A 15,442-nucleotide genomic window follows, 5' to 3' on the forward strand; every position below is an offset into this window, starting at 1 on the left:
TGGAATCTTCATTCTTTCAATATAGATTTTGATTCTGTTCAAATATTGAATATTTCAAAGGAAAATATTACCAGTTTTTAGTTTCGTGTAATGTTTTTAGTTTTACGTTTCAGTTTCACGTTTTAGTTTTGAGTTTTGCACTTCAGTTTAAAGTTTCATGTCTCAGTTTTTATATCTGCGTCTCAGTTTTACATTCACGTTTAGCTTTACAGTTTCTCGTTTCGTGTTTCAATTTACAATTTCACGTTTAATTAAATTAACAATTTCGCATTTCACCTTCTAGTTTATAGCTTCCAATTTCGTGTTCAGTGTCCAATTTCGCGTTTCAGTTACGCATTTCAGCTTTCAGTTTTACGTTTCCCATGTTTTCAGTATAATCGCGTTTCTATTTTCATCTTTTCATTTTAGTTTTCGTATGCGTTTCAAATTTCAATTTCGCGTTTGAATTTTCAGTTTCTCATTTCAGTTTTTAGTTGGGCGTTTTAGTTCATTCGCGTTTTAGTTTTGTTTTCGCGTTTGAGTGTTTAGTAACGCGTTTGAATTTTCAGATTCACGTTTAAGTTTTTAGTTTCAAGTTTCAACACGTTTTGTGTTTCGGTTTTCAGTTTTGCATGGCGGATTAACATTTCATTTTTCAGTTCGGGTTTTAGTTTCCATGCCAGTTCATTTTTCAGTTTCTCTTTTCGCTTTCATTTTTAGTTTCGCGTTTAAGTTTTCAAGTACATTTCAATTGCATATTTCAGTTTTCATATTTGCATTTCACTTTAGTCTCGCGTTACAGTTTCTCGCTTCAATTTGCTTGCGTAAAGCATAAAATCTAAGAAAATGAATTTTAACCTTTTCAATGGTGCTCTTGAAAGACTACGAAGGCATCATCACTCGAGTTTGAATTACTTGAACAAGTTCACAAGGGTATCAGTATATAAAATGGAGTAATATGTACGTGGTAGCTAATAATTTAGAAAATCTACGTAAGTGCAATATTTAGAAATAACCTACAATTTAGCAAAGTGAGTATAACATCAACCCAAATCAACACGTTTATAACTAAAAGGGTTGAGTTTATCACTTTCATTGGGTATCTTCAAGTTATAATCCTAATTATGTAAATTGATAACAGTGGGTGCTACGATAAGAAACTCAGTTTAAATATGACCGTGTTTAGATAATCAAATAGCATTGGTAGGCTGGGTGGGTTGAAATTACCACTTTCATCCGGGCAAAATTTGACTTGCTTTTTTTCTATATGTATTCTATCTGCTTGGCTTTTTGAAAATAAGCATAAACCAATCAATGGAATTCGTATAAGCAAGGGGTCAAATATATGTCGTCTAATAGAACACTCTCCGTTTAATAGTATAACATATAACGTAAGATAACACTAAGACTATTCGTTACGGTAGTGGGTGGGTGTTGGTAATGTGGGTTTGTTTTGAGTGATGTGATGGTGTGGGTTAAAAATGTGAAGTTATGGTGGTGTGGATTTGAGTGTTGGTTAAGAGTGTTGTGATGATGCGGCAAAATATAATTGGGAGTTGTGTAAAACGGAAAAACAAAATTGATTAAATTAAAATTAATAAAAAATCAGCAAATAAAAATTACCACTTTGATATAAAATTAATTAAGTAGTGGGCGGGCTGAGTGACTAATCTTAAGGAGAACGTTGATATAAAACACCAACCCCAATCAACACGTTTATAACTAAATGCCTGTAAATGGGTTGAAATTATCCACTTTCATTGTGTATCTTCAAATTATAATCCTAAATAATCATGTAAAAGCAGTGGGCGCTACAATAAGAAACTCAGTTTAAGAACAATCGAGTTAGGGTGATCAAAAAGTTATGGGTAGGTTGAATGGGTTGAAATTACCACTTTCATTCTGGAAAAATTTGACTTTTTCCTTTTTTGAAAAAAAATCCACAATGCTTGGCCTTTTGAAAATAAGCATAACAGAATCAACGGAATTCATAAGCAACCGGTCAAATATCTGACATCTAATAGAACACTATTCGTCTAATAGTATAACATATAACATAAGATAAAACTTAAGTGACTGTAAATACAAGCATTATTAAGCAATCTGACATTAAAAAAAATAAACAGTTGATAGAAAATCTTATAAAACAATGACACACAAGTTATTAAAACACAATTTATTTGCGATACAAGCAATCAGTCATCATCACAAAGATACCATCATGATTAATTAATTATGTAATAAGAAAGCAGAAGTTATGGGGCCCATACCAGCCTGTAGTTAAAACATGCCTTATTCTTCCTCCTATTTCTCTTGCTATTCTTCTTATTATTTGGTTTCCCACAGGGATATGGAGATACAAGTGACTTGACAAATACAAGGGCACCAATAGTATAATCTTTAGAATAATCGGCATGTCCTTTATCATCATCATCATCATCATCATCATCATCATGATTATATAATAAATGGAGCATGCATACACGAGTGGCAGGAGCATACTTATTACCTTCGTAATCATGTGGGAGCAGTTGCCAACTGTCGTACATTTCCATCACCCATGTTTGTCGGGGATTAGCATGAACATCATGGAATATGCATAGACGTTCTTCAAACGTCCCTAGTATGTTTTGATTATCACATACATATTCCGGGTCATCGGGTTGGGGGATTTCTTTTAATTTCTCTAGAGATAAATCAAACGAAAAAATAACTCTCTTATTCTTCTTCGTATCATACATAAACCAATGAAGCGCCCCGGCGTGTAAAAAACCACAAATAGGATCATTAGTTTTAGTATTATAAGTTAAATAATAATAATCGTCTCCAATGATTTTCCATTTGGTTGATTTTAAAGAAAACACTTGAAAACGTATATGATGCTTGGATCCATTAAAGCCGACAACAACCTTGTAATCATCGGTTGAAGAATCATAACCGAAACCCCAACATAATTTTCTCCTGTCATTGTAAGCCATCATTGGCAGGTTTCTAACCTCTCGAGTGGAAGGATTAATTACTAAAAACAAACCATTATTAGAGCAGATGCAAACAAGGCCATTAAAGGAACCAACCGTCTTAAAACTACACCATTCATAATCATGAGGTATCTTACTGAAATTCGCATCTAATCGGATTCTTAAATATCCATATTGACGATTGCTATTGTAACTATGTTTAAGATGAGCTTTAACAAAATAAATAGATGATATTAAATTATACCATGACTTACAAACACTCTTGTATCGGAGAACATCTCGTACATCCAATCTTGCAAGTACCTCCTCAACCACATCCATTGAAATGACATCTCGTACATCCAATCTTGCAAATACCTCCTCAAGCACATCCATTGAAATGAGTTTAATTTTGCGTTTGATTAGAAGAATATGAAAGGAGAAGGCAGAATAGCATGTTTAGACGATAAATATATAGGTACAATATAATGAAGTTGCCGCTTTTTAGAATTTTTAGGGTTTATGATCGGGTTGTGGGGATTCTTGTGTTTTTTGATTTCAGCTTGGAACGTTTTTATAAATCAATGATGTAATTGGGCTTTAATGTTTATAAAAATAAAAAATAAAAAAATCTTGGTGTTTGACCCAATATATATTCGTTTGACATAATCTAGATAATCGGGCTAAGAGAATGAGGCACAGGCCCTAGGTTATTAATCGATAACATTGAATTGAATCAACCAAAACTTGTAACCACAGTTTTGGTTAACAAATTTAGATTAACCAAATTTGTGATCGGTTATGAAAATAAGTGATATCGACCCCAAATTAACCGCCCCGCTCAATTTTAATTATATATAAAATAATGAAATAAACCTTCATATATTGCAACATATAAAGTTACGTTACAATTGTAATTTGATTTATAACTTGTTTAATCATATGAAAGATAACTTTTTTATTATATAATTTGTTTTTTTAGCAAATAAACATTTTTATTTGTAAACTATTACAATACAAGGCTCGACATACCCAAGCCTAAGAAACGAAATACATCAATCCTGCAATACAAACCCAAAACACCACTCAAAATTCAATACATCAAGGTGACAAAACCTACTCAAATCAAGCCGTCTCATCTTTCACGACACGCTAACATTGGGAACTAAATGTTGGAGATATGGAGAACTTTAAATAATTAGAGGGAAGATTCCAGGAAACTCACACGAAGCTTCCACGAAGTTGTTAGGAAACTCACATGTAGCTTCTACGAAGTTGTTAGGAAACTCACATGTAGCTTCCACGAAGTTGTGAGGAAATTCACATGTAGCTTCCACGAAGCTGTCAGGAAACTCACATGTAGCCTCCATGAAGCTGTCAGGAAACTCACATGAAGCTTCAAGGAATTATTTTTAGCTTACTCCTTAAATCATTCTATAAATAGACCCTCTTGTAACTCATTGTAAACACACCACAAATATTCAGTAAATACATTCTCTAGTTGGTCCGTGGACTAAAGCAATCACAACGATTGCATATAACCACGTTATCTCTTGTGTCGATTTACATTTCTTGCATTTATAATCTTTCGTTCATTAAGTGGGTTAGTAATCTTGTAGAATTACTATCAGTGAGTGATCTTGTTGAATCACTTGCGTTGTTTTGGGTCCTAATATCCTTACAACTGGTTTCAGAGCACAAGGTTTCGACTTTGGGAACGATGGCGGAAGACGGAAAGTTTAGAATCGACCGATTCGATGGGAGAGACTTTGGATTTTAGAAGATGCAAATTGAAGATTACTTGTATCAAAAGAAGCTACACCAACCCTTGTTAGAGACCAAGCCTGAAAGCATGAACGATGCCGATTGGACGCTTTTGGATCGTCAAGCTTTGGGCGCTATTCGTCTTTCACTTGCTAAGAACGTTGCATACAATGTTGTGAATGAGAAGACGACGTTTGCTTGCTTGAAAGCACTCTCTAACATGTATGAGAAACCTACCGCTTCTAATAAGGTATTTCTCATGCGTCAATTGTTCAATACAAAGATGAAGGAAGGTACGAGTGCAACGGATCATATCAATGAATTTAATAATATCGTTTCGAGGCTTGAATCAGTAGAAATTAAGTTTGATGATGAACTAAAAGCACTAATCTTGCTTTCATCATTACCGGAAAGTTGGTCGGGTACGGTTACCGCGGTTAGTAGCTCTACAGGAACTACTAAGCTAGCGTTTGAAGCAATAAGGGATTTGATTCTTGGTGTAGATACTCGTAGGAGAAACTCGGGGGAATCGACATCCGGTTCTTTGTTAAGTACCGACAACCGTGGTAGGAAATTTGATCGCGGTGAGAAGAAGGGTAGAAAGAAGTCTAAGAAGAGGTATCCATCGAAAGATAGAAGTGAAGCTGTTTGTGCAATTGTGGGAATATTTGATAATGCTAAAAACGAACATATATTTCATAGCATTATCCCTCAAGAAAGACAAGCTTTTAGTTGCAATTGTTCTATTTACGAGTGATATTCGTTTAAATAATAAAAGGTGAAGACAAAAGACAGATTTGACGAATTGAAGACGCAAATGACCAAAAAGCTCAAAAGTACAAAGTACAATCAAATAGGTTCCAATTATTGATAAGAAACGTCTCAAAATTACAAGAGTACAAGACGCGAAACACAAAGTACAAGATATTAAATTGTACGCAAGGACGTTCAAAAATCTGGAACCGGGACCAGAGTCAACTCTCAACGCTCGACGCAACGGACTAAAAATTACAAATCAACTATGCACATGAATATAATATAATATATAATTAATTCTTAAAATTAATATATATATTATATTATATTATAAAAACCGTCGGCAGAAAAAACAAAGACATGTGAGCCTCTCCAGCTGGCCATGCGATCGCATGGCCTAGAGGAGCAAAGCTCATGCGATCGCATGAGCCCCTGTAGCAGCTGACATGCCTATAAAAATCGCGTTTTTGGTGAACATCAAACACATTTTTTTTCCTTCTTCTTACTCAACGTATAATATATATATATATATATATATATATATATATATATATATATATATATATATATATATATATATATTATAATTTTAATTTTAATTTTAATTCTAATAATAAGGGTATGTTAGCGAATGTTGTAAGGGTGTAAGTCGAAATTCTGTCCGTGTAACGCTACGCTATTTTTAATCATTGTAAGTTATGTTCAACCTTTTTAATTTAATGTCTCGTAGCTAAGTTATTATTATGCTTATTTAAAACAAAGTAATCTTGATGTTGGGCTAATTACTAAAATTGGGTAATTGGGCTTTGTACCATAATTGGGGTTTGGATAAAAGAACGACACTTGTGGAAATTAGACTATGGGCTATTAATGGGCTTTATATTTGTTTAACTAAATGATAGTTTGTTAATTTTAATATAAAGGTTTACAATTGGACGTACCTATAAATAACCATATACACTCGATTGGACACGATGGGCGGGATATTTATATGTACGAATAATCGTTCATTTAACCGGACACGGGAATGGATTAATAGTCTATGGAATTATTAAAACAGGGGTGAAATTATGTACAAGGACACTTGACATAATTGATAACAAAGTATTAAAACCTTGGGTTACACGCAGTCGATATCCTGGTATAATTATTAAATCAAGTATTAAAACCTTGTTACTTTTTAAGTCCCCAATTAGTTGGAATATTTGACTTCGGGTATAAGGATAATTTGACGAGGACACTCGCACTTTATATTTATGACTGATGGACTGTTATGGACAAAAACCAGACGGACATATTGAATAATCCAGGACAAAGAACAATTAACCCATGGGAATAAACTAAAATCAACACGTCAAACATCATGATTACGGAAGTTTAAATAAGCATAATTCCTTTATTTTCATATTTAATTGCACTTCTAATTATTGCACTTTTATTTATTATTATTGTATTTAATTGCACTTTTATTTATTGTCATTGTATTTAATTGCACTTTTAATTTTCGTACTCTTTAATTATCGTAATTTTATTTTATCGCACTTTTATTTATCGCAATTTCATTATCGTTATTTACTTTACGCTTTAAATTAAGTCTTTTATTTATTTAATATTTTACATTAGGTTTTAACTGCGACTAAAGTTTTAAAAATCGACAAACCGGTCATTAAACGATAAAAACCCCCTTTTTATAATAATAATATTACTTATATATATATATATTTGTATTTTTATAAATTAAAACTAATATAGCGTTAAGCTTGTTTAAGTGTATCCCTGTGGAATGAACCGGACTTACTAAAAACTACACTACTGTACGATTAGGTACACTGGATATAAGTGTTGTAGCAAGGTTTAGGTATATCCATTCTATAAATAAATAAATATCTTGTGTAAAATTGTATCGTATTTAATAGTTTTTCCTAGTAAAAATATAGCTATTTCCTAGTACGCCTCGCGCACATCAAGTATTTTTGGCGCCGCTACCGGGGAACAATTCTGCTTAAACGCCGAAAGCGTAATGCTATATATATATATATATATATATATATATATATATATATATATATATATATATATATATATATATATATATATAAAAGATTTTTATTAATTTTTAGTTTCCTTTTGTAAAAATACGTTTTTGTAAAAAAATACGTTTTAAATTGAAAAAATATAAAGAGAAAAACAAAAATATAAATATTTTTAAGAGTTTGTTAAATATATAAGTTCTATAAAAGTTTCTTTATCTTTATTTCATAAAAATATAAGTTTTATTTAATTTATATAAATATATTATAAATATATAAATCATTAAAACAGAAATATATATATATATATATATATATATATATATATATATATATATATATATATATATAAACTCTCGGCCTGGTACTGTAGCAGCCCAGACCGTGGCCCAAAAACCAAGCTCATGCGATCGCATGAGTCCGAAGGCAAAAACTCATGCGATCGCATGAGGTCTTCTGACAGGCCACAAACAACCCTAATTCAGCATTAATTACGGTGTATATTTAATTATTATTATAAAACCCTAATTAGGTTATAATTAATTTATTATTTAGTTTTAGTTTTTATTTAATTTGTAATTTAAGTTATAGTTAGTTTAATTAAATTATAAAATTAATAGTTTTATAAAATAAATAATATAAAAATAATATTTTTATAAACATTGTACTTTTTATAACTTTAAGTATATTTTTATATTTTGTCCCTTTTTATTCGTTTTAGCGTAATATTTGTATTTTTCGCTCGTATTTAGTTTTAAGACATAGTATTTACCATAGTTACTTTTATTTCTAGATTTTTAGGCTTTGCCGTAAAATCCCTTAAGTGCTTTTTCTTTAGACTAAGATTTAGGTGCTTTAGAATTTTACGACGCCTTTTTAAGTTTTAGTACCTTTTTAAGTTATTGCCATTTGGGATATAGTTTTTCTTTTAAGCTTTAATATTTTTAGACGCAACTTTTAATTCTTAGTTTTTAGTTCCTTTTTAAGTTTCGACGCGCTACTTTCTTATTTTTATTTTTCGACGCCTATTATTTTTCAATCTTTTATTTTTCGACGTTTTTCGACGCGCTCTTTTTCTTTCTTATTTCTCGCCATTCTAGTTTTTAGGACATAGAATTTTCTACTTCTTCTCTAAATTTCTTTAAATTACGAAAATTTATTTTAAGTGGTTAAATTGATAGACATCAAAATTTTCTGATTCGTAGTAATAGTTGGATTTGTACGTGGACCGGGTTATTGGAGCCAAACAGTACTCAATTATATTGAGAACAAACTAATCCTGCCCCTCTGCTGCATCTTTTGGCTATTCAAAACGTGGGCAAAATCAGAAAAGTCTATTAATTTGATAACTTATATAATTTTTCTTTCTTTTTAAAAACTAATAGGATATTCAGTGAATGCACCGAGCAAAACGTTCACCACCTTTTGTACGCTCACCACCTGTAACTCGATCAAGACATCTAGCAAACATTGTTGCCGTTGATTTTTCTTTAGAATCGTCATCCAGTCAACCAAGTACTCCAATTCAAATTTCCGATAATCCATTTTTTGAACCCGACCTCACAATTGAGAATCCGGAGAATATTCAGGGACAATTCGTAGATCCTGAACCACTAATCTTTTCTCCGGAACCACCAATCATTCAAACAGAGATTGTTGAGGAACCAACCATTAAATCAGAATCCTTTAGTGATTCAGATTCAACAAATTCAATCATGGAGAATCTGGAACCTCTAAGTATGGAAGACCGAATGAGAGCTAAACGCACTGGCCAAGGTCACGCAATTACTCAACCTGACATAAATGCGCCAGATTATGAAATCAAAGGAAAAATTCTACACATGGTAACTAATCAATGCCAATTTAGTGGTGCGCCGAAGGAAGATCCAAATAAACATCTTCGTACCTTTAATAGGATCTGCACTCTATTTAAAATCCGAGAAGTGGAGGATGAACAGATATATCTCATGTTATTTTCCTGGACCTTAAAGGGAGAAGCCAAAGATTTGTTGGAATCGTTACCTGAAGGGGCGATTGATACATGGGACGTTTTAGTTGAAAAATTTCTTAAACAATTCTTTCCGGCATCTAAAGCCGTAAGACTTCAAGGAGAAATTGTTACGTTCACACAAAACCCAAATGAAACTCTATATGAGGCATGGACTAGATTTGGAAAGTTATTGAGAGGATGTCCACAACATGGTTTAGACACCTGTCAAATAGTACAAATATTCTACCAAGGATGCGACATCACTACAAGAAAAGACATCGATATAGCAGCTGGTGGTTCCATTATGAAGAAAACAGCAACTGATGCTTATAAAATTATTGATAACACTGCTTCCCACTCACATGAGTGGCACCAAGAAAAAGATATCGTTAGATCATCTAAAGCAGCTAGAGCCGATTCTAGCCATGACTTTGATTCCATTTCCGCAAAGATAGATGCTGTCGAGAGACGAATGGAAAAGATGACTAAAGATATCCACTCAATACGAATTAGTTGTGAGCAGTGTGGAGGACCACATTTGACAAAAGATTGTCTCAGTATTGAACTAACAATGGAACAAAGAGAGAATGTTTCATATATAAACCAAAGGCCTGGAAATAATTATCAGAATAATTATCAACTGCCAAGACCAATCTACAATCAAAACCAGAATTATAACCGAAATATTCCATACAACAATCAACACGGGCCAAGTAATCAACAAGTATCCAATAATACTTACAACCAGCAAAGACCTAATTTTCAAAACAAACCACCACAAACCGATGATAAAAAGACAAATTTAGAAGATATGATGTCGAAGTTAGTTGAATCTCAAACACAGTTTTTCACATCTTAGAAACAAACTAATGAACAAAATGCTCAAGCATTTAGAAATCAACAAGCTTCTATTCAAAATTTGGAACAAGAAGTGAGCAACCTAGCAAGGTTGATAGGTGAAAGAAAACCGGGAAGTCTACCTAGTGATACAAATGCTAACCCCCGGAATGAAACAGCTAAAGCCATTACCACAAGAAGGGGTATTACACTTAAACCACCTGAAATACCTGTAATTTCTGATGAAGCTATTCCCACTCCACAAGAACCACAATCTGATCAAGATAAGGAAAAAGAACCGGTAGTTGAAAAGGTTAATGAAGATAACACAGTTAAGGCTAAACCTTATGTTAAACCATACCAACCACCACTTCCTTACCCGAGTAAAATGAGAAAAGAGAGACTTGAAGCCGAGCAATCCAAATTCTTGGATATGTTTAAACAGATAAATGTAAATCTTCCTTTCATTGATGTGATTTCAGGAATGCCTAAATATGCTAAATTTCTGAAAGATCTAATCACAAATAGAAAGAAAATGGAAGAACTCTCTGCTGTTACTATGAATGCTAATTATTCTGCAGTGCTGTTGAATAAGATACCAGAAAAATTATCTGATCCAGGAAGTTTCACAATTCCATATTTTCTGGGTAGTCTTAGTTCAATAGAAGCATTGGCAGACTTAGGTGCTAGTATAAATTTAATGTCGTATTCACTATACGCTGAACTAGACCTTGGAGAATTGAAACCAACACGAATAAGTATACAACTAGCCGATAGATCAGTAAAATATTCTAGAGGGATAATGGAGAACATGCTAGTTAAAGTTGGTACTTTAGTATTTCCAGTAGATTTTATTATTCTGGATATGGAAGAAGATTCTCGAGTTCCTCTCATATTAGGAAGACCATTCTTAAACACGGCTAAAGCAATGATATACGTGTTCGGTAAAAAACTGACCTTAAGCATAGAGGACAAAAGTGTTACCTTTTCAGTTGATAGAGTAATGCAACAACCGCAATCTGCAGATGATACATGTTATTATATTCAAACTATAGAATCACATGCAGAATTGTTAGAAGAATTTCCAGAATTACAAGGAACAGGAGAATGTTCTTTAGGAGAAGGAACTGAACCAATTGATGAAACTGAAATGTTAGCTACACTTATGACTAATGGATATGAACCAACAACAGAAGAAATTCAAATGCTAAAAGAAGAAGACAGATATCGATATAAATCATCGATAGAAGAACCACCGACATTAGAGTTAAAGCCACTTCCAAACCATTTGGAATACGCTTATTTACATGATGAATCTGAATTACATGTAATAATATCGTCTTCTCTTACTGAAAATGAAAAATCTCAACTCATTTCTGTGCTAAAAGCTCATAAACCAGCCATTGCATGGAAAATTCATGATATTAAAGGAATAAGTCCTTCGTATTGCACACATAAAATCCTTATGGAAGAAGGTCATAAAACGTATGTGCAACGCCAATGAAGACTAAATCCTAATATGCAAGATGTTGTTAAGAAAGAAATTATTAAACTGCTAGATGCAGGTTTAATTTATCCAATTTCTGATAGTCCATGGGTAAGCCCAGTTCAATGCGTGCCTAAGAAGGGTGGCATGACTGTCATTACAAATGAGAAAAATGAGCTTATTCCTACTAGGACTGTAACAGGATGGCGTGTTTGTATTGATTATAGAAAATTAAATGACGCCACCAGAAAAGATCACTTTCCCTTACCTTTCATTGATCAAATGTTGGAAAGATTAGCCGGAAACAGTTACTATTGTTTTCTTGATGGTTTTTTCGGATATTTTCAAATTCCAATAGCACCTGAGGACCAAGAAAAAACCACGTTGACGTGCCCTTATGGTACTTTTGCTTACAAACGCATGCCATTTGGACTTTGCAACGCCCCTGCAACCTTTCAAAGGTGCATGATGGCGATTTTTCACGACATGATAGAAGAATGCATGGAGATTTTCATTGATGACTTTTCAGTCTTCAGTGATACTTTTGAATCATGTCTAGTTAATCTTGAACGAATGCTTATTAGATGCGAACAATCAAATCTAGTTCTTAATTGGGAAAAATGCCATTTCATGGTTAAAGAAGGCATCGTTCTTGGTCATAAAATTTCAAAGGAAGGAATTGAAGTGGATAGAGCTAAAGTAGATGTAATTGCTAAACTTCCACATCCCACCAATGTTAGAGGAGTTAGGAGTTTTCTAGGGCATGCCGGTTTCTACCGACGTTTCATAAAATATTTTTCTAAAATTGCCACTCCTATGAATAAACTCCTAGAAAAGGATGCTCCATTCATCTTTTCAGATGAATGCATCAAATTTTTTAATATTCTTAAAGAGAAACTCACTAATGCGCCGATCATGATAACTCCAAATTGGAATCTACCGTTTGAACTTATGTGCGATGCAAGTGATTTTGCAATGGGAGCCGTTTTAGGACAAAGGAGTGAAAAACGATTTCAACCTATTTATTATGCTAGTAAGACATTACAAGGAGCACAAACAAATTACACAACTACTGAAAAAGAACTCCTTGCTATGGTCTTTGCTTTTGACAAATTTCGATCATATCTCGTTCTAGCTAAAACGGTGGTCTATACCGACCATTCTGATTTTAGATACCTATTTTCAAAACAAAATGCCAAACCACGATTAATCCGTTGGATCTTACTCTTACAAGAGTTCGATATTGAAATCCGAGATAAAAGAGGAGCAGAAAATCTCGCCGCTGATCATCTTTCTCGTCTTGAAAATCCTGAATTAGAAGTTCTAAATGAATCGGCCATACAAGACAACTTTCCTGATGAATATCTATTGAAGATAAATTATAATGAAATTTCATGGTTTGCAGACTATGCAAACTACTTAGTATGTGGATTCCTTGAAAAAGGATTATCGTACCAAAAACGAAAGAAATTCTTTAGTGATATAAAACACTATTTCTGGGAAGATCCACATTTGTTTAAAAGTTGTCCCGATGGAATAATATGCCGATGTGTATTCGGAGATGAAGCTAGTAAAATCTTAAACCATTGTCACACAGGACCAACAGGAGGGCATTATGGGCCTCAACTTACAGCAAGAAAAGTTTACGATGCTGGATTCTATTGGCCTACAATTTTCAAAGACGCACACCTTCTTTGCAAATCCTGTGATGCTTGTCAAAGGGCCGGAAAAATAAGTCAACGTGATGAAATGCCACAAAATGTCATTCAAGTATGTGAAGTATTTGACATTTGGGGTATTGAATTTATGGGTCCATTTCCAAAATCTCATAATAATCTCTACATTCTCGTTGCCATTGATTATGTATCTAAATGGGCGGAAGCACAAGCTCTCTCAAATAACGATGCACGAGTTGTAGTCAACTTTTTAAAACGTCTTTTTGCAAGGTTTGGAACACCGAAAGCTTTAATAAGTGATCGGGGAACTCATTTCTGTAATAATCAACTTGAGAAAGTTCTTAAAAGATATGGAGTAACTCATAAAATCTCCACTGCTTATCATCCACAAACAAGTGGACAAGTTGAAAATACCAACCGAGCATTAAAACGTATTCTTGAGAAAACCGTAGGATCAAATCCGAAGGAATGGTCCATGAAATTGGAGGATGCACTCTGGGCTTTTAGAACAGCCTACAAAACTCTAATTGGAACAACACCTTTTAAACTCGTTTACGGAAAAGCATGTCATCTTCCAGTAGAAATTGAACACAAAGCATTTTGGGCTTTGAAGATATGTAATCTTGATTTACATGAAGCGGGACGTCTACGGTTAAGTCAATTAAACGAATTAGAAGAATTGAGACATGAAGCATACGATAATTTGTTAATCTATAAAAAAAGAACGAAGAAATGGCATGATAAAAGAACCAGAAGTTCAAAAGAATTCAAAGAAGGAGATAGAGTTCTTCTTTTCAATTCACGATTCAAGCTATTTCCTGAAAAATTGAAATCAAGATGGTCTGGACCATTCATAGTCAAAAGAGTTTTTCCATACGGAATTGTAGAATTAATAAATTCAAATGGGATTGAATTTAAAGTTAATGGTCATAGAGTTAAACATTACATAGGTACTCCGATGGAAGTTGACAACGAAGTTAATTGTAGCGACCCGACCAAAACCGTTATTGACGGCGCCGTTAACTTAGGTCCCGTTGCGTGGTCGTAGTCCCTATATGAGACTCGTTTGACCAAAATTATGTCGCATTCATTTGAAAGGCACAAGACTTGCAAGTTTAGTTTACAAAACCATTCGACAGCAAGTCTAAGTTTACAAAAGTCATAAAGTATAAATGAAATAACTTGCGACATAATATAAGTTGAAAAACACAGTTGCTATAAATAGCGTAAGTATGTAAACAAAAGTTTGAATCCAAAAGTGCTATCCCTAGCGTATGTATGTATGTATGCTTGACCCCAAGCAAGAAATCAGAGTGTATGCATGTATGCTTGACCCCAAGCAAGTATGAATGTACGCGGAAGCATGTATCAAATAGCCATGTATGAACCTGAGAAACATATAGAAAACTGTCAACGAAAAACGTTGGTGAAATCATAGGTGTATTTGTAAACGTTATATTTTGAACCACAATAGTTTGTATAGATGATTATCCAAATCGTATTTATTCCGAAGAATGTAGTTTGTATTGCGAGCACCCAATTACCAAAGCTTAACTGAATCTTCCCTCTGAATTTTGAATATAGTGTTAGAACATACACTATGCACGTTGAAATTATATTTCATCCACTAACGGTAGCGAACCGTCTGAATGAGGGTTCGTTAAACCCGTATGGCCACACAACATAATCACTCGCTTACACTTACACCCTGCAAGTGGAACTAATGATAATTGGATTGAGGACTTTTGTTCTAACTCGTCCGTATCTTTGTATTCGTATTTGTGTTCAAAGTATAAAAGTATGAAAAGTATATATACATGTGAAATGTATATATGTATGTAATGTATATGTTTCTCAGCCCACGATTTAAAAGAATAAGTTGTTGAAAAGGTGGGACTATGATCTCACCTCGAGTGCACGAGTATAAAGGTACTTCAACAAGTAAACGTGTGCATGAAAGTTGCTTA

At 33.5% G+C, this 15,442-nt stretch overlaps 1 protein-coding gene across 1 annotated transcript; it reads right to left on the reverse strand.

Moving 5' to 3' along the window:
• Positions 1-2,007: 2,007 nt before the first annotated feature.
• On the reverse strand, positions 2,008-3,332 carry LOC139841061 (F-box/kelch-repeat protein At3g06240-like). The gene is made up of 3 exons (XM_071831294.1): positions 2,489-3,332; positions 2,250-2,398; positions 2,008-2,055 (listed from the first exon to the last, which is right to left on the reverse strand). The coding sequence occupies exons 1-3, from the start codon at positions 3,330-3,332 to the stop codon at positions 2,008-2,010; spliced, it is 1,041 nt and encodes a 346-aa protein (XP_071687395.1).
• Positions 3,333-15,442: the final 12,110 nt, after the last annotated feature.

The sequence above is a fragment of the Rutidosis leptorrhynchoides genome, chromosome 4, assembly GCF_046630445.1.
Source record: "Rutidosis leptorrhynchoides isolate AG116_Rl617_1_P2 chromosome 4, CSIRO_AGI_Rlap_v1, whole genome shotgun sequence".
Lineage (NCBI taxonomy): Eukaryota > Viridiplantae > Streptophyta > Magnoliopsida > Asterales > Asteraceae > Rutidosis > Rutidosis leptorrhynchoides.

Bases quoted from the DNA above. Each gene is read 5' to 3' on its own strand.
- LOC139841061 (XM_071831294.1), bottom strand. From the start codon at position 3,332: ATGGATGTGCTTGAGGAGGTATTTGCAAGATTGGATGTACGAGATGTC. The intron at 2,399-2,488 runs GTAATAAGTATG...ATGATGATAAAG, and splicing joins GCTCCCACATGATTACGAAG to GACATGCCGATTATTCTAAA. The intron at 2,056-2,249 runs GTATGGGCCCCA...TTGTATTTACAG, and splicing joins CATGTTTTAACTACAGGCTG to TCACTTAAGTTTTATCTTAT.